This window comes from Pteronotus mesoamericanus, unplaced genomic scaffold (assembly GCF_021234165.1).
Source record: "Pteronotus mesoamericanus isolate MK-2021 breed Mesoamerican mustached bat unplaced genomic scaffold, CSHL_Meso_final scaffold_232, whole genome shotgun sequence".
NCBI classification, from domain to species: Eukaryota; Metazoa; Chordata; class Mammalia; order Chiroptera; family Mormoopidae; genus Pteronotus; species Pteronotus mesoamericanus.
The window spans coordinates 6,829,652-6,853,699 of record NW_026555311.1 but is presented as its reverse complement, the minus strand read 5'-3'; the positions used below and the strand labels follow the sequence as shown (position 1 = coordinate 6,853,699).

The following is a 24,048-nucleotide window of genomic DNA, read 5'->3' as shown; positions in this document are numbered from 1 at the left end:
AATCTTGATTTGGATAAAGAAGTAGCCCTGGTTTTTTTGCTACCAAGGGGTGGGTCGAGGACTTCTCTCTCCCAGTTGAGGGAGAAGCTGCTCTGGTGGAAGCTGAATCCCTTCAGGGGCTTGTTTCCCTGCCAGGATTTACACACTAGTGGGATAAACGAAGGACTTAAGTCCGGCAGCATCAGCGCAAGAATGAGTTGCCCGCATCTTTGTTTCAGGATTGGCCACAGCATGGCCGAACCCTGAGGAGGAGCGCTACGCAAATCGGGGGGCAAAGTGGCAGACTGCCCGCCCCGTCTAGTCAGAGGACCCCGTCTGAGCCTTAGCGAGCCCGTCGCGTTTTCATTAGGGCCGCTGTTTGGAGGAGATGTTGCGGGAGGCAGCCAATCAGGGCGCAGTCTGCCGCTGCACCCATCCCACGCTCTCAGCTGCGGTCCCTGAGACCTCACCTAAGACACCTAAAGAACTTAACTCAGTGATTTAGACGGAGAACGCTCAGCAGGCCTGTCCACCTGCCAAAGAAAACAAATGCATTTGCTTATCTTGGCATGGACTAATCTCTGTTGCAACTACTCGGTCATTTTAATGCCGCATCTGCGGGCTCTCTCCGGGGACAGGTGAAGGAGCCACAGGCGGAGGCCGCCTGCTCACCCGCCATGGACGTCCCCGCGCCTCCGCAGCCCCCGACCCAGAGCTCGCTCTGGCCACCGAGTTTCCTGCCCGCACCCTTGGGGCTGCTGCGGCTGGACCCCACCGGCGGCGCGCTCCTGCTACTCGGCCTGGCCGCGCTGCTCGGCTGGAGCTGGCTGTGGCGGTGCCGGCCGCCGGGCATCCCCCCGGGGCCCGCGCCCTGGCCCGTGGTTGGCAACTTTGGCTTTGTGCTGCTGCCGCCCTTCCTCCGCGGAAACAGCTGGGTGAAGCGCTGGGAAAGGGCCGCAAACGTGGACCTTTCCTCACTGGGCTCGCAGGTGCTGCTGAGCCGCCTGGCCCACGTCTATGGCAACATCTACAGCTTCTTCATTGGCCACCACCTGGTGGTCGTCCTCAACGACTTCCACAGCGTGCGCGAGGCGCTGGTGCAGCAGGCCGAGGTCTTCAGCGACCGTCCGCGGGTGCCGCTTGTGTCCCTCGTCACCAAGGAGAAGGGTGAGCTGGGCCGTGGCTGGGAGCTTGGGGTGTCGCGGGCCGTGGGAACGCTCGAGGCTGCAGGGCTCGGGCCCCCTCCGTCCGCGCGCGCCCCGCCGCCGCACTCCTGCATCCCAGCCGACGGGGAACGGCGGCGGGGGCGCCCCCCTTTTCAGCGTCTTTAAGATGCCATCCAGCTGTAACTGAGAAGGGACTCGTTCATATTTCAAGAGCAGAAGTAGGAAACGCGCCGGAAAATTCAGAAAGTGTGATGGAGGGAAGAGGGTGACAACACGGACTGAAGCCGGGCTGCGTCTCTCCGGGGGCGGGTGTTCTCTCCTTCCCAGGACCAAGCCTCACTCTTCAGGCGGTGTCCTGGGAAGAAGCTGGGCTGAGAAAGAGGGAGGGCTGTTTGTTCACCTTGTGAGTTTTGTGTGCAAGAGTTGAAGGTATTTGGCTTCCCATAAGATAGAAAGTCCAGAAAACACTTTGGGAGCCTGTTGGCACACTTAATACACCGGGTTTGTAGGCGCTGTGATTCCTGCCTGTGGGAGTCTAATTTGGACAAATTGTCTGGGTTAGGAAAGACGGTACCTGTTGCAATAGAATATCACATTTACTCTCACCCTACCTGCCTTGCTGATTTTCTGTCCACTCTCCTTCTGCTTGCCTATTTCAACCTGCTCTAGGCACAGTAAGCTCATTCCTACTAGGCTTGTGACTGCTTCAGGCCACTGAGTTTGTCATCCTTGAGCCCCGAATAACTTTTCACTTGACTGACTGACTCCTCATCACCTCTCAGGCCAATTGTTGTCTTTTGGCCCTATTTTTAGGCACCGTCCACTACCACAACTTACTTGTTTCCATCCTTGCTTCATTCGATAAACGCTTTGAAAGTATTTAGCCTATGACCAAGTCCACCTACGACTGGAATGTGAGTTCTGTGAAGGCAAAGATTCTGTTCATCTTGGTAACCGCTGTGTTCCCACTACTTGGCACCGAGAAAGTAATCAAGAAGTGAACGAATGTGTGTATACAAGCATTTATTGACACACTTAACCACATCATATTGTACTTTGTGTTGCATCTCTCTCTTTTCCTGTATGTTTTTAAAGGTAGGAATTAGATTTTCTTCCTTGAGTTCCTTGTAGGTAGCTGTATAGTTTGGCCATGAATCTGCAATGACAGTTTCTAAGTGTTAGTTGGATCACAGATTATCATCAGACCCCTCTTTATTTAAGAAAGCTCCGGGAGCCTGAGGAAATTAGGTGCTTCAGTATCTCAGTGAAAACATTCACTCCTCAAGACACAGGATGTTTTAGGCAATGCTGTCCTTATTCGGGTTGGATATGTGTTGGACAAAATGTGCTGTGAAGGAACTGAGAAAAATTTCTGTAGCTGATGAAGGTGATGGACAAGAAAAGGTAGAAGAAGAACATATGTCACAAAGAAAATGCTTGTGAACTTCGTTTGAAATAGAGAACAGGTCATCTTTTTCTTGTTTATTGGAATTTTTTCAAGAGCGAAGAATTAGAGAGGAGAATGTGAGTTTATTTCCAGATGCCTGCCAAAGAATGAAAGAACAGATGAGTTCTCACTAGATTTCACAGGTCAAGAAATGGATGGCTGATCAGCCTGAAGAAGAGAGACCACTGAAGCTAAAAGTGGAGCAAGACTTGAGTTCCCAACCCACCTTTGGTTAAATGTTTTCAGTGGCAAAATTATAAAATGTGAAATTGTCCAGAAACAAGATGTGTAGACTGTTAGAGAAAAGAAATCATGTTAGGAATTAGACACCAGTAACATTACTAAATACTTATTACAAGATATCTAAAATAATTGTGCTGCTAAAGATTAGCAGAAAAGGGAATGTTTCATAAACTGTGATGTGCATAGAGAGGCTGGAAATAGTTAACGCATTGCCAGAAAGGTTAGATGTTATATTTGAGTTTTTTCCATACTTAGACTGCCCTGTCTGGGTGACTCATTTGGTTGGAGTGTTGTCTCCCATACACACAAAGCTGCAAGTTTGATCCCCGGTCAGGGCACATATAAGAATCAACCAATGAATGGACAAATAAATGGAATGAGAAATTGATGTTTCTCTATCTTCCTCTCCCTCTCTCTAAAATTCATAAATAAAAATTAAAAAAAAAAAACCCGATGCTCAAATATTAGCCACTCTCAAGAACATTCCCTCCACTTTCTTGCCTTGCATGAACTTGATTTCCCCTTGAAGGTAATTTAGCCCTTCTTAAAGCACCCTCTTTAACTTCACTGAAGTTATTTATTTATGCTAAGAAGTGCTTTCATGCATCTCATGAACAAATGAAGTATCAGCCCAGATCGCCTCTCTTCTGAGAAGTACTGCCTTCTCTCAGCTGACATGGTGTTCCTTCCTCTGTCTACACCGCAACTTCGATACACCTCCATGATTCAACATCCAATACAATGTGCAAATTCAATACAATCTAACATACAACAGTGTTTTAGAATTGTTGGTTTACCCAGTTCCTTACAAGACGGTACGCATCTCGAGAACAGGGACTGAGTCTTCGAAACCTTTGTGCCCTTAGTATCAGACACATAGGAGACTGTAAATAAATATTGGGAAAACTGATAGAAAAAGGGCATTTTGTTGAGGTATTTCTAAAACACAGATGTGTAATTTAAAAGATGGAGAGTAGATGATGCAGACAGAGGACCTAACAAAGGAAAAATAAAGTTCCTTGAGTAAGAGGACAAAGTAGAAATGTCATATATTAATATCTTAAATGATGAGGTGGTAGTTAGAATGGATATAAAATCCTGACGTTAGAGTGAGAAACCATATCTTTCCAAGAAAAGAGGAGGCCCAATAACACTTGGTGAATGCTGACTGCAGCAAAAACTTGGCCATGGTTCAAAACAGGAAGAGTGACTAAGCTATGATCACCTGGGAAACAGTTTATGGAGTTTTATTAAACAAAGGCAGGGCTCTCTTTTGGGGAACTGTTAAAACATTTGTCTTGACCATCACTCACCAAACCAGAGGCACTTTTAACAGAGGCATATATTCTACCCGTGATGAAATGGATTTATAGTCCTGCACCACTGACCTGCAGACAAAAAAGTGGGCACAGGTTTGGCAGATGACTTCATAGACTGAAGGATGACAACCTTTATGTGTCTACAGTGGATAGTACTAGTGGTGCGTGAGATAGTTTACCCTGCAGAATCCACAAAAGGCTCAGGAATTGGAGGTACAGAGGTGAGCCAGTGGGCTAAAAACAGCCATTGTTTGCTGCCTATAAAATGTAGGAGAGGAGTTCCTGTTACCACCCTGACCCCTGCAGAAAATGGAAAGCAGATGCTCTGGAGAACCTTGGGTTTTAGCGATTTCTTGGTTGGCTCAGGATGCAGAGTTGGGGAAGCAAGTTCAGAGGGATGTGACTTTGTACCATGCAAGATGAAAAGTCATCTCTAGATAAAGAGAGGACTCTTGAAGAACTTAATGGAGTGAATTAGACAATGAACACTCAACAGACCTGGACACCTGCAAAAGAAAACAAGGAAATTTGCTTGTCTTGGTCTGAAAGAGACAAGCAACTGACAGAGAAAATTTTCTCCCCCACCACTAATCTCTGTTGCAACTACTCTGTCATTATAGTGCAGAAGCTGTAGATTACTCATAAATGAATTACAGTGACTTGGTAACTGGCTGTATTCTAGTTAAACTTTACTGATCAATCCCAATATTTGAATTTCATACCAGTGTCATATACCAAAAATATTTTTTGGATTTTTTTCTTCGCAACCATGTAGAAATGTAAAAGGTAGTCCTAGCTCGCTGGTAGTACAAAAAATCGCAGGCTGGATTTGACCTTTGGTCTCTACTTTGCTGACCACTGAACTAGACTTTGAATTATCTTTTAAAAAATTTAAGGGTAAGCACTAACCCTGTTTCGATGCTAAAGAAGGCAAGAAAGAAAGGGGAAACAGAATAGACAGACATAGCAGGACAAATAAAAAGTTACAAAATGGTTTTAGGAATAGTAGGTATAATAAATGTAAATGGCCTATACTTAGGCTGAAAGACTGCCAAAATGGATGTTTCAAAAGATCCAAATATATGTTATTTTAAAAGAGATATACCCTCCCCTCAAAAAAGTGACATACCCCAGACATGAGGATATGTTCAGGTCAAAGTAAAAGTAAGGAAAATAACATTGTGCTAAGTGAAATAAGACAGGCAGAAAAAGACAAGTATATTTTCACGCATATGTGGAATCTAAGGAACAAACTGAACTAAGAAGCAAAACAGAAATAGACTCATCCATAGAGAGCAAGCTGACAGCCCAGGGTGGAGGGTGCGGGGGACTAGGAACAGGAGGCATAAGGCGGAAGGAGAGAGAGGACTTGTGGACACCGACCACAGTGTGGTGATGGTAGGGGAGGGAGGTGGGTAGAGGTCGAAGAGGATATAGGGGGTCTAAATGGTGATGTAAAAAAATAAATGAATAAAATTAAAAAATAAAAAATACTATAAAAAGAAAAGCTGATGTATTTTTGACAAAATACGCTTTGTCAGACTAATTGTTAAGAATGAGGAAGGTATTGCATGGTGATGTTTTTTAAACAAAGAAGATAGAATAATTCCCAACTTGAATATACCTAGCAATATTGTCTAGTGTATACATGTACCAAACTACAGACAGATACCTAGGTATTGATATAAATATACAGCTATGACATTAATTTACATGTAACAAACGTATAGAACTGCAAAAAAGAAATGGATAAACATACCATTATAGCAGAGCGTTCTAACATAAGTATTTGAGTAGTTGAGAGAACAGGCACATAAAATTTTGTAGGGACATAGAAGATTTGAGTCCAACCGGCTACATGCAAAAAATTGAAATTGGATCATCAGCTGACACCATACACAAAAATAAACTCAATATGGATAAAAGACTTAAATATCAGTTGCAACACCATAAAAGTCCTAGAGGAGAACATTGGCAGGAAACTCTCAAGTATCCCACGCAGCAATTTTTTCACTGATATGGCTCCTAAAGCAAGGGACATAAAGGCAAGAATAAACAAGTGGGACCTCATCAAAATAAGAAGCTTCTGCACAGCTAAAGAAAACATCAGCAAAATGAAAAGGGAGCCAACCGTATGGGAAAATATATTTGCTAATGATACATCAGATAGAGGTTTGATCTCCAAGATGTATAAAGAACTCACTCGACTCCACTCCAAGAAGACAAATGATCCAATCAAAAAAAAGGGGCAAAGGACCTGAGCAGACCCTTTTCCAAGGAAGAGATACAGAGGGCCCAGAGGCATTTGAAAGGATGCTCGGCATCACTAGCCATCAGAGAAATGCAGATCAAAACCACCATGAGGTACCACCTCACACTGGTCAGGATGGCCATCATAAACAGGTCTACAAACCACAGGTGCTGGCGAGGCTGTGGAGAAAAGGGAACAGTAGTACACTGTTGGTGGGAATGCAGACTGGTGCAGCCACTGTGGAAAGCAGTGTGGAATTTCCTCAAAAAGCTGAAAATAGAACTGCCTTTTGATCCAGTGAGTCCCCTGCTGGGACTATACCTGAAGAATCCAAAAACGCCAATTCAAAAGAACCTATGCACCCAATGTTCATAGCAGCACAATTTACAATAGCCAAGCGTTGGAAGCACCCTAAATGCCCATCAGTAGATGACTGGATCAAAAAATGATGGTACATTTACACAATGGAATACTACGCAGCAGAAAGAAAAAAAGAACTAGTGAACTTCGCGACAGCATGGATGGAACTAGAGAGCATTATGCTCAGCGAAATAAGCCAGGGGGCGAAAGACAAATACCATATGATCTCACCTATAAGTGGAACCTAACCAACAATACAAGATGCAAGGAAAATAAGACCAGCAACACTGAAAGAAAGGAAACCAACAGAGACAAGAGGGAAGGGAGGGAGGGGCGGGGGGGGGGGAAAGGAGAGGAAAGGGCAAGTCAAGGAACATATAGCAAGGACTCATGGACAAAACCAAAGGGAAAGGGTTGAGGGGGGGAAGCGGGGGAGGGGGCAAGGGAAAGTGGTGGGGGGAAGGTGGAGACAAATATATTTGAAAAAATAAATTTAAAAAGAAGAGAGAAATCACACAAACTTTCCATAGAAGAAATGGTATCATGATAAATAAATATAAATTTAAGTGACAGTAAAAAATAAAAAGAGTAAAAAAGAAATCTCACAGACAGAAAACAGTATGGTGATTAGCAGAGGGAAAGGGGGTGAGGGAGGTAGAAGAGGGTAAAATGGGGAATAAGTGGTGATGGCAGGAGACTTGACTTGGGGTGGTGGACACACAATACAATATACAGATGATGTATTATAGAATTGTACATCTTAAATCTAAATAATTTTATTATCAATATCACCCTAATAAATTCAGTAAATTAAAAAAAAAGAAAGCAAAAGAGAGAATTAGCAAAGGGATTTTTTAAAAATCATTTTAGAATTGGTATTTTGACTTTTAAGAAATGCAATAAATGTAAATATGTGAAGTGGAAAAAAAAAGAAAAAAGAAGATTTGAGTCCAACAGTTATCAAGCTTTCTTTGTTGGACATCTAAGGAAGCTTATACCCCAAAAATTTCTTGGATAAAAATTCTTAACTATTTGAAAGTCTTATTGAATTAATCACATACCAGGCTAAAAGGAAGCTCATCAGTGTCAAAAATCAGTATGAGACAAATAGAGCTAGGTGGCAAAAGAGAATCATAACAAAAAAAATTTTTAATTAAACTGTAATGAAAGTACATGCAAACAATTCCTGTGAATATACCTTAAAAGGTACCAGAGGCAAATAGCAGAGCCTTAACTCATTTATTAAGATAAAGGTCTGAAAATTAATGAGTTAGAAGAACTTTATATATCAAAAAAAAGAAGAAAAACATAAACTCAAAGGAAAAAAAGAGGAAGATGTCATAATTTTAGACAAATTCTTCCATAGAGAAAGAATATACCCTGGCTCATTTTAGGAGGCCAGTATATCCAGACAAGTACATTAGTACATAAGTGAAAATATATAGGCATTTTCATTTATGAATATGAATTTTTTAAAAATTAAATCCAATAAAAGTTCCAAGGCACTTTTTACAAAAATATAACTTTGCCAGATGATTAAGATTCATAAAAGAGTAAAGAGCTAGGAATGACAAAAAAACAATGTTAAAAAAGAACACAGGGGTAGTGGTGGGTATGGCAGGGAAATATCTCCATTAGATATTACATTAATTATAAAGTTTCTATATATCTTATTATAAACTAACAGTATTTCCTTTTATTGTTCTACACTCCAGTCCCTGGCACATAGTAGGAATTCTGAAATATCTGTTAAGTGAATGAAGCATGTCATCGAGGGTAGCACAAATGAAGTGGATTAAAGTGGGAAAGGAGAACACTGGCTGAAACAATAACGCACACCGTGGAAGGTAGGAGGATGAAATAGGTTACAGGAAACGAGGAATACCTGAGAGCAATACTGTTGGGTTTCACGGTGGAGGATATATAACATCAGTGAGAGTCAAATAAGATGTAGTTGTGGATGACCTTGAGTTCAGATGGTTATAAATCAGGGCTGTTGCCAACACAGACATTGTAGATTACGTGCCCAGTATTCGGTTCCAGATTTTGATGCCCACTGTTCAGATCCAGTTGGGCTATTGATTTATTGAGCTATATTTATTTAACAAGCTCCTGCTTTGTGCCCAGCACTATACCAGAAGCTGGGATTTTAACGATGAGCACAACCAGTATTTTTCCCGCCCTCATGTGCAGTCTGCTACCGTACTACTAATCCTTCTTCTCAGAATGTTCAGAATATGGATGTACCCAGGCTGAAATATTTTCTAATCCTGGGTTCACTCTCGTGAAAATAGGATTTTGAAATGTACACTATCTCTAAAAATGAAACTCATTACTTTTCGTTTCATCAGCAGTTAGTATCTCTAAGAGTAAGCTGTACAGCACATTTCTTCCCTGATCAAATTGCATGGGATTTTTGTCATTCGAAACATATACTCTACCTTGACAACGATACTTTGCTAATGATTTGTCTTGGCTGGTGATCTTTATATGAACTTTGCACAAGGGACTCGAGAAGTACAGAATACATTCCTGGTATGTCCTTGTGAGTATTCTCAGACATTGCCCCCGCTCACCTTTTTCCTCGTGTGTCTTTTTGCAGGGATTGTATTCGCACGTTATGGTCCAGTCTGGAGACAACAGAGGAAGTTCTCTCATGCTACTCTTCGTCATTTTGGCTTAGGAAAGCTTAGCTTGGAGCCCAAGATTATCGAGGAGTTCAAATACGTGAAAGAGGAAATGCAAAAGCACAGAGAAGACCCCTTCAATCCTTTCCCCATTGTCAACAATGCCGTCTCTAACATCATTTGCTCTATGTGCTTTGGACAGCGCTTTGATTACACCAACAGTGAGTTTAAGAAAATGCTTAATTTTATGTCAAGAGGGTTAGAAATCTTTCTGAACAGTCAGCTCCAACTGATCAACATATGCTCCTGGCTTTATTACCTTCCCTTTGGACCGTTTAAGGAACTAAGGCAAATTGAGAAGGATATGACCACTTTCCTTAAAAAAATCATTAAAGACCATCGAGAGTCTCTGGATGTCAAGAACCCTCAGGACTTCATAGATATGTACCTTGTCCGTGTGGAGGAGGAGAAGAAAAATAATAGCAATAGCAGTTTTAATGAGGATTACTTATTTCATATCATCGGAGATCTCTTCATTGCTGGGACTGATACGGCAACTAACTCTCTGCTTTGGTGCCTTCTGTACATGTCACTGAACCCTGACATCCAAGGTAATTAAAGTCTCCTTTCCTCATGGCACTACTAGGTTGTTTAAATTAGGATCAGTCACCCGGGTGATCCTGTGGTTCCTAGCACTAAGCAGTGTCTTCAGGCTGGAAAACCAAATGGAAATACTTGCATCTCATAGGGAGTTGGGACGGTGTTAGCAGTGAAACTCCAAGCTTCCAGACGGTGTCAAACTGCTTTAAATCTCTAAGGGCCTGATTCTGTGTGGAATGTGTGATGAAGAAAGAACTTTGAAAGCAATAACAGTTTAGAACCGGAGGGATAGTAATGGCCATCAGAACCCATTCATCTTGTTTTGAAAATGGAGAACAGAGGCCCAGAGAAGTTAACGTGACTTTCACGAGTTCACACAGCTAGTTCTACCACGTCGGTAACAATAGGCAGTGAATGCCAGTGGCCTTTCATACTGGAAGAACACACTGGGAGGTTAGTGTAGTAGTTATCATTGCTCCTGTGACACATAATCACAACCTTAGCGTCCTAACACCAATTTCTTACACTTCTGTTCATTGGACGTGCCACACGTGTCTCACGGGGCTAAAATCAAGATGTCGGCAGGGTTGCATTCCTCCTTGGAGGCTCTAGGGGAGAATCCATCTCCAGTTTGCTCCATCTGTGCAGCCAGAAATCTTGCATTTCTCTGCCCATTCATCCATAGAAACATTTCCCTCTGACTCTAAACTCCACTGGGAAAGTTCTGTGATGTAAACCGCACTTAATTAGGTTGGGCATCCCCAGACACTCCAGGATAATCTCCTTCTCTCCAGGTCCTTAATTTAATCACACCTGACGAGACTCTTTGGCCAGGTAAGATCACTTATTCAGCAGATTCAGGGGATTAAGTTGTGGACATCTTTGAAGGGCAATTTTGTCTCAGTGTAGATAGGATTCTACCTCCTTGTATTAATCTATGGCTGCGTAACAGTATCCCAGCACTGAGCAGTTTAGAACAACAGCATCTCCTAAAGTTTCTGAGGATAAGGCTCAGAGTGGCGTAGCCTGGGTGTCCTGGTTTGGGATTTCCCGTGGGGCTGTGGTCAAATCTGGCTGGGGTTGCAGTCATCCATAAACTTGACTGGGACTGAAGATCCACTTCTAGGTGGCTTACCCACTTGACGACTGGCTGCAGGCCTTACCGCTTGGCCGCTTTATGGAGCTGCTTGACTTGGCCCCAGAGACTGAATGGCCAGCACAGGAGCCACAGTGTCTTTCATAACTGAAGTTCACAACTGACATTCCAACTCTTCTCCCTTACTCTGCTTGTCACTTGGACCAACTCGGTACAAAGTGGGAGGGGACTGCCTAAGAATGTGTAAATCAAGAGGCCTAGGTGTGGCTGAGGGCCACATAGGCCTACCACATATTGTCACCCGTAAAAGCTTAGAGTCCGATGGTCATATGAGGGAATGAGTGAGAGGACCCCTGAATACACTGTGCTTCCTCTTTTGTCCTTTACATGTTGTGTTATCCATCTAAGTGGCCGAGTGGCACAGGGTCCCACGACTAGCTCGCTCCACTCGGACTGTCTGACCAATGCTTCTCTGCGCTCAGGATGACTCAGGCCTGTAACTGCCCAGTGAAGGGCTGTGTTTACGGTGATGGAAAGTGGGTGTTGGGGGGCAGTCTCAATTCACTCCTGGCTTATCTCCTGGTTTATTCTTTCCTTTTTCTGTATAGACAAGGTTCATGAAGAGATTAAAAGGGTCATTGGCGCTGACCGAGCCCCTTCCCTCACTGACAAGGCCCAGATGCCCTACACAGAAGCCACCATCATGGAGGTGCAGAGGCTGACTGCGGTGGTGCCGCTTTCCGTTCCTCACATGACCTCAGAGAAAACAGGCAAGGCTCGAGTGTCCCTCGTTTGAATGCCCTTGTGGGAAGCCCAGCCCTTTAATCCAGAAGAGCTGAGGTGAGGGCCTGGTGGCCGTCACCTCGCTTGATCCTTTTGAAGGTTTAGCATTGTGTCATGGACAGTCAAATGTCCAGGGAACGCTTCTGTCCAAGTTGTTCATTATTTTCCGTCTGGCATTCCAGCCCGGCTCCTTTCTGTAAACAGCTCTCTAGTCGTCACAGTGCAGATGCTCACGGTGGTCACACGGATTGCGCCATTTACGGTGGCTGCATTGATAGAGGAAACTCTAGAATTAACAAAGCGCCTGCGTCTCTGTCCTCTTCTTAGAGGTCAGAAGAGCTAGTCTAAATATGGAATTAAGGATTTTAACTGGGCATCATACTACTTCAGTTGTTACAATTCTGCAACTGAAGCATAAGCAGTAAAGAATTAGGAGACCCCACCTGATCCTGAGGGCCCCTGTTTCAACCTCTCACAGTGAAATGTGTCCTTTCGGTCGTGCCATTGACACACAGGGTTGGCAGAGGTAGGTTTGCAGTTCTTATGGAAAAAAATACAATAATTAATAAATAACAGTAAAAAAATTAGCTGTTTTGTGTAGTAAGACGTGTAAACTCGCTATTGCCCCACGGTGTATCGGCAGTCAGGCTCTCTGTGAACACCCCTCCTCACGAGGACTTTCCCTTCTGGAGACAGACCGTAATGTCACGGGCTTAAGTTGCCTTATGAGACAGTTGTAGGAAGCAGTCACATATGAATGACATCTAACGGTTTCTTTGGAACAGATTAGAGACACTGTGTGCGCACTACCTTTTGGGCTTTGTTTAAAGTGCATATGAAATTTTCAGCTGCTTAAGAGGCAGTGCGGACTTCCCTGTACATCCCTTTACCTTAGTTTACGTCCTCATCATATATTGTGTGGGCATAAAAGGCTGTAAATTACAAAGTTTTATACAAGAACTTCAGTATTAGGAATTTGGGTTGTTTGAGAAAGCTTATCTGGTACGCACTGTGATTTGTTTAGTGTTTTCTCTTAATTGCTATGTTTGTCGGCTGCTCGAATTCATCACCTCAACATTTGTCGAAGCAACCCTGAGGCTGGGTCCTGCGTGATAGGGAGAAACGGATGCCAGTTGATAAGGTCTTGCCCTGCCTGCAAGTACCTCAAGGTTCAGTGTCAGCAAACTAAGGAGCTGGATATGTAACTCGGCATTTTCTGTTAGCGATGTTTTTGCAGAACTGTTTAGCAGGAAGCATGTTGAATGACACGGGTTCACTGTTTGTTTGCTTGTTTGTTTGTTGCTTGCTTTAGTGCTCCAAGGATACACGATTCCTAAAGGCACAGTGATACTGCCCAACTTGTGGTCAGTGCACAGAGACCCAGCCATCTGGGAGAAACCCGAGGATTTCGACCCTACTCGGTTTCTGGATGACCAAGGACAACTCATTAAAAAAGAAACATTTATTCCTTTTGGGATAGGTCAGTTAACTTTTATTTTCTTCATGGCAGAATTTTAAATGAAGTAGATAGAAAGAATCTTTTATTGTTTCATAATACTGTTCTAAAATTTTTCTTCCTTGGCAAGCTAACGTCAGAGAACTGAGCTAAATAGTTTAGATGATACAGCTCCACGATGTTCATTTCAGACTTTAAAAACAACATGAAAGCAGTTTTGTTTTCAGTCTTTAAATATGCCCAGAAATCTTCATTTGTGATCTGCTGAGCTGACTGGTGGAGTCCCAGGGAACTATTGGAGTTAAGAGCAACTCTTGACTTTCTGATAGGCTGGTGGATGAGAGGGCGGTTCCCTGTTCTCAGCACTCCCTCGTTTGGGATCCCAGTTAGGACATGTAGGGTTCTCTGTGTAGAAGAGGAGTGCTCAAGCGTGTCTTAACCCGAAGATTTCCTCCCTGATCATCCAGGTAAGAGCGGTGGAAAGAAGTAAGTAGGTACGTAAGTAGGAGGAGACAAGGTAGGCACCGCATTGGATCTATCTCTAGTTGCTACCTAGGATGAGGTTAGATTTTTATGCATAGGCGTTGAAATGTGAACTTCCAATGTGAAAAAAACCCCATCAGCATCACTGTGGGAAGTCATGGGGTAAATGTGGCCATTTTATTTTAAAACTCTGTATCAGCATTTAAAACACTCGACTTAGATATTTCATGGAAACGTGTCCTTTTTGAGAGAGGAAACGGGGTGTCATGATAATGCTTGCTTTTTTTCTGGTCTCATTTTAGGGAAGCGGGTGTGTATGGGAGAGCAGCTGGCAAAGATGGAACTCTTCCTGATGTTTGTGAGCCTCATGCAGAGTTTCACGTTCGCTTTACCTAAGGATTCTAAGGAGCCCGACCTGACGGGAAGATACGGTCTAACTTTAGCCCCACATCCATTCAATATAATCATTTCGAAGAGGTAAAGGACAGCTCCAAAATGAGGTCGTGAACAGACTGTAAATATATGTCTTCTAAACACGCTCTTTCTTCTGCAGTCGATGGCACACCCAGGTTAGGCTCAGGGTAGAGACTAAAGAGAGGGTAGAACACATGGGAGCTTTCATCTGCAACTGTCCCCATGTCTGTGACTTAGCGGGTGGGACAAAGTACTGGACTGGGAAACAGGAGATCTGAATTTTACTCCAGGTGGCTTCCACCAGTGAGCATTTCTTCTCATCTCTCAGTGCCTTAGTTGTTTCCTGTGGTAACTAACCTTGCCCTCTAGCTCTCTGCACTAACAAAGGTCAAGTGTCCACGTCCTTTCTGACATCATCAAAACTCTGTTGGCTTCTGGAGAAAAAAATTAGGAATCAAAAAAAGACATACCTGCCTAAGACCTGTGAGAACATGAAAATCGTGTTCAGACTTAAATACTTTGTCAGAGGAGGATGTGAGTTTAAGGCGAGCTCGGGCTCTCTCAGCACCGAAACTCAGTGCCGTCAGTTTTGGCGGCTTTGTTTTGTTCTTGTTAGTCTTTTTTGTTTCCGATTTTAGTTTTCATTTTTTGCAGACACGAGAGGAAGTGGACCCTGGTCCAGTGATGTTGAGGAAAGGTCTGAATTTATATGCCTGCCTTCTATTTCGACTACATACACAGCCTGGCTGAGAAAGTGGCTTCATGGCGGAATTCTCTTCTGCCTACGTTACCGGCAAAGATACAGCTCTGCCTTTTGCCTTGAACCCTGAATAGTGAGCCTGGGGATTTTGAGACTGGGATTCATCAAAAAAGGATTCACATTGTACTGAACACTTCTTTTCTGTTCTCCCACAACTAGGCCTCATGTATCTCACCCTTAAATACTACTCTCAAAGACAGGCATTCTTCTTAAGATGAATAAGTTGTTTCTTAATTTAGAAGGCCCCTGTAGAAAAGAAGTTCTCAGGAAAGGTAATGACCCCTTTCAGGGGTTATTTGGAAAGGTGTGGGTGCATGTTTGGTTACTATGCTGATGGAGTTGCTACTGCCTTTCACTGCCTTGAGGCCAGGATGCTAAATGTCTGGGCAGTTCTGTTCCAGAATTGTCCTGCTCAGTATGCCAGTATTTCTCCCGGTGAGAACACAGTCCAAAGAATGATCAGCCTTTTCCTTTGTTCAGCCATAATACTCCTTCCTTGGATAGCAGAAATCATGATAATATATAAACAACTCTATTTATGAGCCTCCCCTTCTGCTTGCATCATGGTTAATGCTTTACACGTAGGCACACAGACTCTTACAGACACTGTATTAAGAGGACGCCGTTCCGTAGATGTTTCGGTACCTAGTTGAAAGGTAGCGTTGTTCACTCGAACTTCCCAGTGTTTTGTGTCTGGAAGTTCTGTCTCAAGCACTTCTCAGTATTACCACCACTTGATCCCATAGCAGTTTACCCCTCTGCATTTTCAATGTGGACAAACAGAACACAGGGTAACCCATAGGTGCCTTGGAGATTTTTGTTAATTAAAAACAGCTAATAAAGCAAAGTCCCAGGAACACACTAAGTAAAGGGAGAGGCTGTTGCATGGATTTTAGATGAGATACATGTGTGGATTAAGAAGCACCTTGAGTAAGGCAGTTTGTTCCCAATCTGGAAGTTAATGTGCTCTTGAATAGCGCCAATAATTTGGGATTAGCAAGTGTGTTTCTCCTTAATATTACATGTGCTTAATTTCAACTTTTCTAACGAAAGCTTATACCTTACTTGAGGGGAAAAAAAATCTGTTCTGTGGAACTCTTGAAATCAGATGTTTACTCAATTTTTAAATTTAATGCCTCACCCTGTAGCACTTTAAAAACAGTTTTAAATGGCAAGTCACCGAATGCGCTGTTAATGCTTTCCTTGCATATGTTGATATATTATGGTTTTCTATTTTGTGATTTCTTTGTAATGTAGAAATTATAGTACTTTGTTTTATACACCTGCCTAATGTATAATTTTCAGCCTTCATCACTAGCATAATTATATGCTTTCATTAAACATTTTATTTTAACTTTGATAGTGTCAGTGTTGGCTTTTTGTTTCTTTTTTATTTTAACTGCTAAACCAAATTCAGTTTTACCAGATGTCAGCTTAGGAAATAGAAGAGGGAGTAGGCCTCCAGAAAGAGAGAGATGGCCACAGTCTCCATCCGCATTTAGACGGTTGGGCAAACAGTTATTGTCGGGACTGGATCACAGTCCAATTTCTTATTTGCTGTGTCATGTCCAGCATCATTTGAGAAAAAGGATGACTCTGAACAAGCTCTTCTGGCAAACTATTTTTTTTAATTTGTTGTCTTTGATGCATTTTTCAGCTACACTTGATATACAACAGTATATTAGTTTCAGGTATACAACATAGCCAGGAGATACCTATATTCCTTGTGATGTGATCGCTCCAGTGAGTCTCGTGCTCATCTGACACTGCACATCGTTACGATATTATTGAGTATATTCCCAGAGCGGTACTTTACATCCCTGTGATATTATTTTATAACCTGCAATTTGTGCTGCTTAATCCCTTCCACCTTCTCACCCATCACCCCAACACCCCTCGCATTGGCGACTCTCAGTTTATCTTTGTCCATGAGTTTGCTTGTTTTGGTTTTTTTGCTTTTTCGATTCCACAGGTAAGTGAAATCATATGGCATTAGTGCTTGTCTGACGTATTTCAGTTAGCAAAATACACCTTGGGTCCATGCATGTAGGTACACATGGCAAGATTTCAGTCTTTTATACGGTTGAGTGATGCTGCATTTACTACAAGTCGTTCGTGTTCCTTATCCACTCTCTATTGATGGACTCTTAGGTTTCCTCCAGGTCTTGGCCATTGTAAATAATGCTGCAGTGAACACAGGGGTGTACAAATGGTTTGGAATTAGTGTTTGGATGTCTTCAGATAAATATCCGGCAGTGGAATTGCTGGGTCACATGGTAGTTCTATTTTTAATTTTTTGAGGAACCTCCACACTGTTCTCCAAAGTGACTGCACCAATTTACAGTGCCACCAGCAATGCAGGAAATCCCCTTTCTCCACATCTTTGCCAGCACTTGTTTGTTGGTTTATTGATGACAGCCATTGTAACAAGTGTGAGCTGATGCCTCACTGTGGTGTGAATTTGTACTCCTTTGATGACTAGTGATGTTGAACATGTTTCCCCATGTCTCTCCATTCTGGAGTTTAGTTAATTATATTGAACCAATGTTAATTTCTTCTTTTTTGACAAATATGCCATGGCTATGTAAGACGTCAAAATCCGGAAGCTGCGTGAAGGGAACATGTGAACTCTGCACCTTCTCTAGATCTTTTCTGTGAATCAAATATCACGTAGGGCGTGAGCAGCGTGGTGGCATGAGAGGACCTCAGGTTCTCTCCCCGGAAGGTACAAGTTGGGCAGCTGTAATTCTACAAAGGATTCCCTGCTTAACACTCCAACAGGTCTGACCCAGCTGACGTGGGCGTGTCTGAGCAGACAGCGCTGATGGACCGGGGGAGGCGGGGACAGACACAGAGGCCCACTGCTGACTGGTCCTCACCGCGGCCCCAGCGGACGCCATAGCAATGGCTGACAGCAGCGATAGATAGTTCAGGGTGCAACCACGACTGGGCAAACCAGAGGGGCGGAGACAGGAATCGAGCCTGGCCGGCTGGCACACACCGAGGCTGCGCCACGGGGCAGGGCGGCAACGTAAAGGTTCCCAGCATTTCGTACCCTACTAGCACCAAAGGATTCTGCTGAGTCAGGAACCCCCCCAACCCTATCCACCTGTGGCCTATCTGGCAGTAAAACCCTCACTTGGCACATGGCAAAACGGCCCGCCTCTGTGGTTTGCACTCCTTGCGGCTAAAGCCACAGAAGAGAACAGAGCCCCAGATATGCGAACCGTTTGCCCCCACCCATCGGAGCACAGCCTCCTCGAGGCAGCTGGGTCAACCCAGACTGAGCACCTCTGCTGGCAGCTTCTGGCTCCAGGAAGGCGGAGCATCAGGAACACACAGAAGGCCCCTAGTCCGCGACTTCCAAATCCACAGGAGTGATACCCTGAGACTGAGGCAACCTCTTCCTAGGGGAGAGGGGACTTTTCCCAGGCTGAGGCAACACCGTCCCACAGAGATGCCAGAAGCCTTGCAGCACAGAAAGAGGAAATAAAAACTTGCAATTTAGCACCACCTACTGGAAAACAAATGAAAGACGTCTACTTATCAACTTGCTCAACACGGAAGTGGCAAGCACTTTTTTAAAAAAAGGTTTCATTCTCACAAATGCTCAGGTAGAGAAATAACCCATAGCGCACAGTGAATAACTAGGTTAACAAGTGAATTCAGAATGGAAATGAAAAACCTACAGAAAATAAGCATGTGGAAGACTGTGGCCTTAATGACAGAGCATTCAAGATTGCAGTTCTAGAGAAACTCGATGAGATACAAGAAGGCTCAGAAAAATAATTCAACAAGCTCAGAAATAAAATCGATAAACAAAAGGAGGATTTCCCCAAAGAGACTGAAACTATACAAAGGAACCAAACAGGAATTCTGGAGATGAAGCACTCAATAAATGAGATGAAGAATGAATTAGCGAGCTTAGGAAACTGAGCAGACCAGAGGGAGGAAGAATTAGTGATATAGAAGATAGTATCGCGACCCATGTGGAATAATAGAGAGAATTGAGAAAAAACAAAACAAAACAAAAGGTGAATGAACTCTATGGAACTATCTGACTCCATTAGATAGAGCAATACGAGAATAATGGATATTCCAGGAAAGGAGCAGAAGGGAGCTAAGAGCCCATTCAAATTAATAATCAACAAAAACTCCCCAAATCTATGGAAAGAAGTGAATCCTCCAACCAAAGAAGCTAACAGAATGCCTAATTATCCCAATACAAAAAGGCCTTCCACAAGGCATATTATGTTAAAATTATCAAAATTAAAGACAAAGAAAGAATTCTCAAGGCAGCCAGGGAAAAGAAAATGTTAGCCCCTAAAGGAAGCTCTATTAGATTGTCACTGAAGTTTCTAGCAGAAACCATACAAACTAGGAGAGTGTGGAATCAAATATTCAAATTATTGAAAGACAGAAATTATCAGCCAATACAATAAAGTTATGCTTTTGATGTGAGGGATATATAAAGGCTTTACTAGACATACAGAGGCTGAGGGAATTTACCACTGGAAGACCCATATTACAAACAAAAAGACAGAAGAATACAAAACTTTTAACAAGATGACTAACAAGCAGACAGAAGCAGGAAACTGCATCCCTCGTTTAGAACAGGATATTAAGTACTTTTAACATAAAGGTTAATGGAGATAAAAGCATATTGGAAAAGAGAAGAGTAACTGTAATTTGGATATGAACTCAGAGCATGAAAAGGAATAATTTGTGACAACAAAAGCATTAGCGAACGGGGTAAGGACTGAACTTGCACAGGTGTGTGGTGTAGGAATCAAAAGAAAAACGACTATCGGCATGTTTGAAAATTTATTTTGCATAAACCTAATGGTAACTGCCAAAAAACATCTAAAGCTGAAACACATAACATAAAAAAAGAGAAAGCAGAGAAAAAAAAATTATGGAATACTATGAAACTAAAATAACAGACAGAAATACAAATGAAAAAAACCAGTGGAGACACAGAACTACCAGAAAACAAAAGATAAAAAGGCGATAAGAAATCCTGATATCAATATTCATCTAAATGCAAATAGACTGAACTCAGTAATTAAAAGCCACAGAAGAGCAAGATGCCCTGGCCAGGTGGCTCAGGTTGCAGGGTAGACCCCTGGTCAGGGCATATAAAAGGGTCAACTGGTGAATGCATGTGTGATGTCTTTCTTCCTGTCTATCTGTCTCTCTTAAGTCAATAAAAAAAAAGGTACAGAGGAAAACGATGAATCTAAAAACAAAACCCACTATTAATATATGCTGCCTTCGGGAGACATATCTCTCCTGCAAAGACACACTAACTTGAAGTCGGGGGCCGGGGCGGGGGGGTGGAAATGATTTATCAAGCAAATGGTATCCAGAGAAAACAGGGCGTAGTTGTACTTACATCAGACAAAATATATTTCAAGACACAAAAAATAGCAAGAGACAGGTGGACATTTTATAATGATAAAGAGGACAACACATCAAGAAGACATAACATTTACTCATACACACGCATCCAATCTGGGAGCACCAAAATACATAAAACAACTACTAACTGAACTAAAGGGAGAAATAGACAAAACCCCAAAAGTATAGTAGAGACCTAAATACATCATTGGCAGTAATGGATAGATCATCCAAGCAAAAATCAATATGAAAATATCAGCCTTAAACGACACATTAGACCAAATGGACATGATTGACATTGACAGTGTTTTTCATCCCAGGACACCAGGATATACATTCTCCTCTAGTTCACACAGAATATTCTTAAGGATAAACCATATTTTGGGGCACAAAACTAGCCTCATCAAATTTACAAAGATTAAAAACATATCTAGCATATTTTCCACCACGATGTTCTCTCAGTATTTGGAAATCAACTGCAAAAAAGACATATAAGTTCCTATATTTATTGCAGCATTATTGACAATAGCCAAGATTTAGAAGCAAACTATGTGTCCATCAATAGATGAATGGATAAAGATGTAGTGCATAGATACAGTGGAAGATGATTCAGCCATAGAAAAGAATGAAATACTGCTATCTTAAACATCATAGGTAGACCTAGAGGGTATTATGCTTAGTGAAATAGGTCAGGCAAAGACAAGTGCCAGATAATTTCACTTAATTGTAGAATCAAATACACAAAGCAAACAAGTAAAATAGAAACAGACTCAGATACAGAGAACGTTTTGACAGCTGCCGGATAGGAGAGGTGTTGGGAAGATGGGTGAAAAAGGGAAGGGGTTAAGAAATAAAATTGGTAGTTACAGAATATTCATGGGGATATAAAGTACAACATAGGGAATATAGTCAATAAGTTAATAATTATATATGCTGTTAGATAGGTACTAGATTTATCAGGGTGATCACCTCAGGTGTTATATAAATGTCTAATCATGGAGCTGTACACATGAAACTAATATTGTATGTCAACTGTAATTTAAAAAGAAAAAATATGGCTCTTATAGAGTCTACAGGTGTAAACATTTGGAATCATTTTGTGAAATTTGCAGTTCTGGGGTTTATTTGTAAGACTGCCTAAATAAATTAACCTGCTTAACCTTTATAATATTAGTGCAACAGTTAAACCTCCAAATCTAGACACATAATGTTTACTGTAAACCACCCCTTCCTTTTTTTTTTTTTTTTTTTTTTTCTTTTTTTCTTTCTTTTTTCCTTTTTTTGGCTAGCCGCTGGGGAACTTTCTAAGGAGTATGGAAGTATGAAAAGATCAAGACCGGGAGCTTGAGGTCAGAATGTGTTCAAATCTGAGCCTGGCCAGTTATTAGGTAGGTTACATTTAATAAATGTTTTAACTGTTTGGAACCTCAGCTTCCTCACCTTCAGAGGAGGACGGCAGTGGTAGCATTTGGGCTGTTATAAGGAGAGGCGAAACAACATAATGGTCAAGAACATGAGCCCTGAAAGCAGACTGTCCTGAATTTGATTTCTGTCTGTACCATTCCTTAGACATGTGGTTTTGACCAAGTTTCTGAACCTCTCTGGGCCTCAATTTCCTTCCATGTAAAAGAGGAGTACCTTTAGTACCTACCAAATAGAGTTACTGTGAGGATTTAATGAATTTTCCCAGTAGAGGAGAAGATGAAAGTAGAGAGCATCTGATATTGGGACAGCTGCTAACATGATAAAAGCTTAAAGTTTGCCATGATAAATTTTCCTCTAAAAGTTCAAGAGGATAAAATTATTGTAAAGTTGTTCAGTATTATTAGAGATCTTGCCTTATATGCTTTATAAGTCATTGTGAAAATATCTTTCAGTGGGATACATCAATACATGACTGTGGCCTTCTCTAACTATGTATTTTGTTTATGCAAATTATGACTCTTTCCTTGAAAACACTTCTCATAATTATGGCAATGTCAACCCTCATTAATTTTGCTGTAGGTAAGCTTTTGGTTGAACTTCTGAGTTTTCCTTTTGGGCTACCCTGAGTAGCCCCAGCTTCTGGTTTTCTGCCATATGAAATCTTAAAATCTCTCAAAAAAGACACACAGTTTCCCTAGTAATCCAGAAATCATTAATTTCTCACAAATAGAAGGAAAATTCCAATTTACTTAGTGAATCCTCCTCCATTAACGTCCCTGACTGCTAACACACCCTTTTCTCGGGTCGCTGTGTCTGTCACATGACTGTGTGAAGACAGTGCCAACTCCAGTCTCTCTGCCTGCCTGCCTCCTAAAGCAGAACGACTGGAAGGCTTTGATATTGCTTGTATACTGCTACTCTGCTGGAGGCAAAGGGCCAACTGCACTCTCTGCCTCTGCCACTCCCAGAGCACACCACCATGTATATTTTGAAATAATGCTTCTTTGATCCCTATTTTTAACGTATTACAATTATCCACTTACAGGACAAAACTAAGTACTCATTACTTACTCCGTACTCTGTGCCACCCTTTCCTTCACTGTCTCTGAGTTGGTTCAACAACTAGGGTCATGCTTCCTAGCACTCCACTCTCTTCAGAGACAAAGGAAGCATGATGCCAAGAACAGGGTGACTGTGCAAGGCAAGGACCGCAGAAATTGTTACTGGGCACCCAGAAGCCCAAGGCCACACATGGAAAAAACTAGCTATCCTGGCAAAAGACGAATGATTCATCTGTAACCCTCATCTGATTAGGACTGGGCAGGGGTCGAGGCAGGGTGGCCCTTGCTTCTGAAGACTGTAAATGGAGGTTAAACTCTCAGCATGAAACAGCTGCAAGATATTCTGTCCAACTGCTTCTGACAGGCAGAGCCCAAGGAGGCACTGGAGCCCGAGGAGGTGTGTCTGCCTGTGGTCGTACTGCCTACCAGTGACTGAGCCAGGACTCCTCTCAGTGGTCCCTTCTCAACATCACGTGTTTACAAAATACAGATTAGATGAGATTAGATTAGGCCTCAGATTAGATTATTGCTCAAAAAACACAGCACTGGTTATTCTTTCTTTCCTAAGGAAAACAAATCATGGACCTGAAAATGCACCATTCTCAGGCATTATGTTTGACATTACACACATTTAAAAAAATTATGTTGTGACAACACTGTCATTAGAATATGTATAACCTTGCGGTTAGACACAACTTGTAACTGAGAATGAAAGGTTAAAATCGACCTAAAGAATCATCCAGGCATCTTCCTATTAACCATCTTTTCTTCACCCTCATCACAGCTAATTCCTTTTCTTCTTCTGTACCAGTATTTTCTTGTTTCTACCTTTGCATGAGCTGCTTTCTGTGGCTTGAAAACTTTTACTCATACACATACTCATTCTCCAAATTGCCAGGTATCTCTGGAATGGAAAACGTTTCTAGTCCCATCGGGTTTTGCCTTTACTACAACCTAGCATTTAACAGACTTTATTATTCGGATGTGACCCTCTCTCTCCTTAGTATTGGGTCCAAGCCTAACAGTGCTAATCAACAGCGCTTCTCCCATATTTTTACAGAAATTAGATGTGATCACAGCAAAGGAATGGTGAATACAGGATTCATTATGATAGCTACTTCTAGTAAGAGGCCTACTTTTGATGGTGAGTTTGTGGGTCCTATTACATATTTTAAAAT

At 42.3% G+C, this 24,048-nt stretch overlaps 1 protein-coding gene across 1 annotated transcript; it reads left to right on the top strand.

Moving 5' to 3' along the window:
- The first annotated feature begins 618 nt into the window (after nucleotides 1-618).
- LOC129085301 (cytochrome P450 2U1) lies at nucleotides 619-16,344 on the top strand. Its single transcript, XM_054591642.1, has 5 exons — nucleotides 619-1,146; nucleotides 9,368-10,003; nucleotides 11,697-11,858; nucleotides 13,184-13,351; nucleotides 14,113-16,344. Exons 1-5 carry the CDS (start codon nucleotides 657-659, stop codon nucleotides 14,289-14,291), a joined length of 1,635 nt encoding a protein of 544 aa, XP_054447617.1. The 5' UTR covers nucleotides 619-656; the 3' UTR covers nucleotides 14,292-16,344.
- Nucleotides 16,345-24,048: the final 7,704 nt, after the last annotated feature.

Bases quoted from the DNA above. Each gene is read 5' to 3' on its own strand.
- LOC129085301 (XM_054591642.1), top strand. From the start codon at position 657: ATGGACGTCCCCGCGCCTCCGCAGCCCCCGACCCAGAGCTCGCTCTGG. The intron at 10,004-11,696 runs GTAATTAAAGTC...TTTTCTGTATAG, and splicing joins ACTGAACCCTGACATCCAAG to ACAAGGTTCATGAAGAGATT. The intron at 13,352-14,112 runs GTCAGTTAACTT...GTCTCATTTTAG, and splicing joins ATTTATTCCTTTTGGGATAG to GGAAGCGGGTGTGTATGGGA.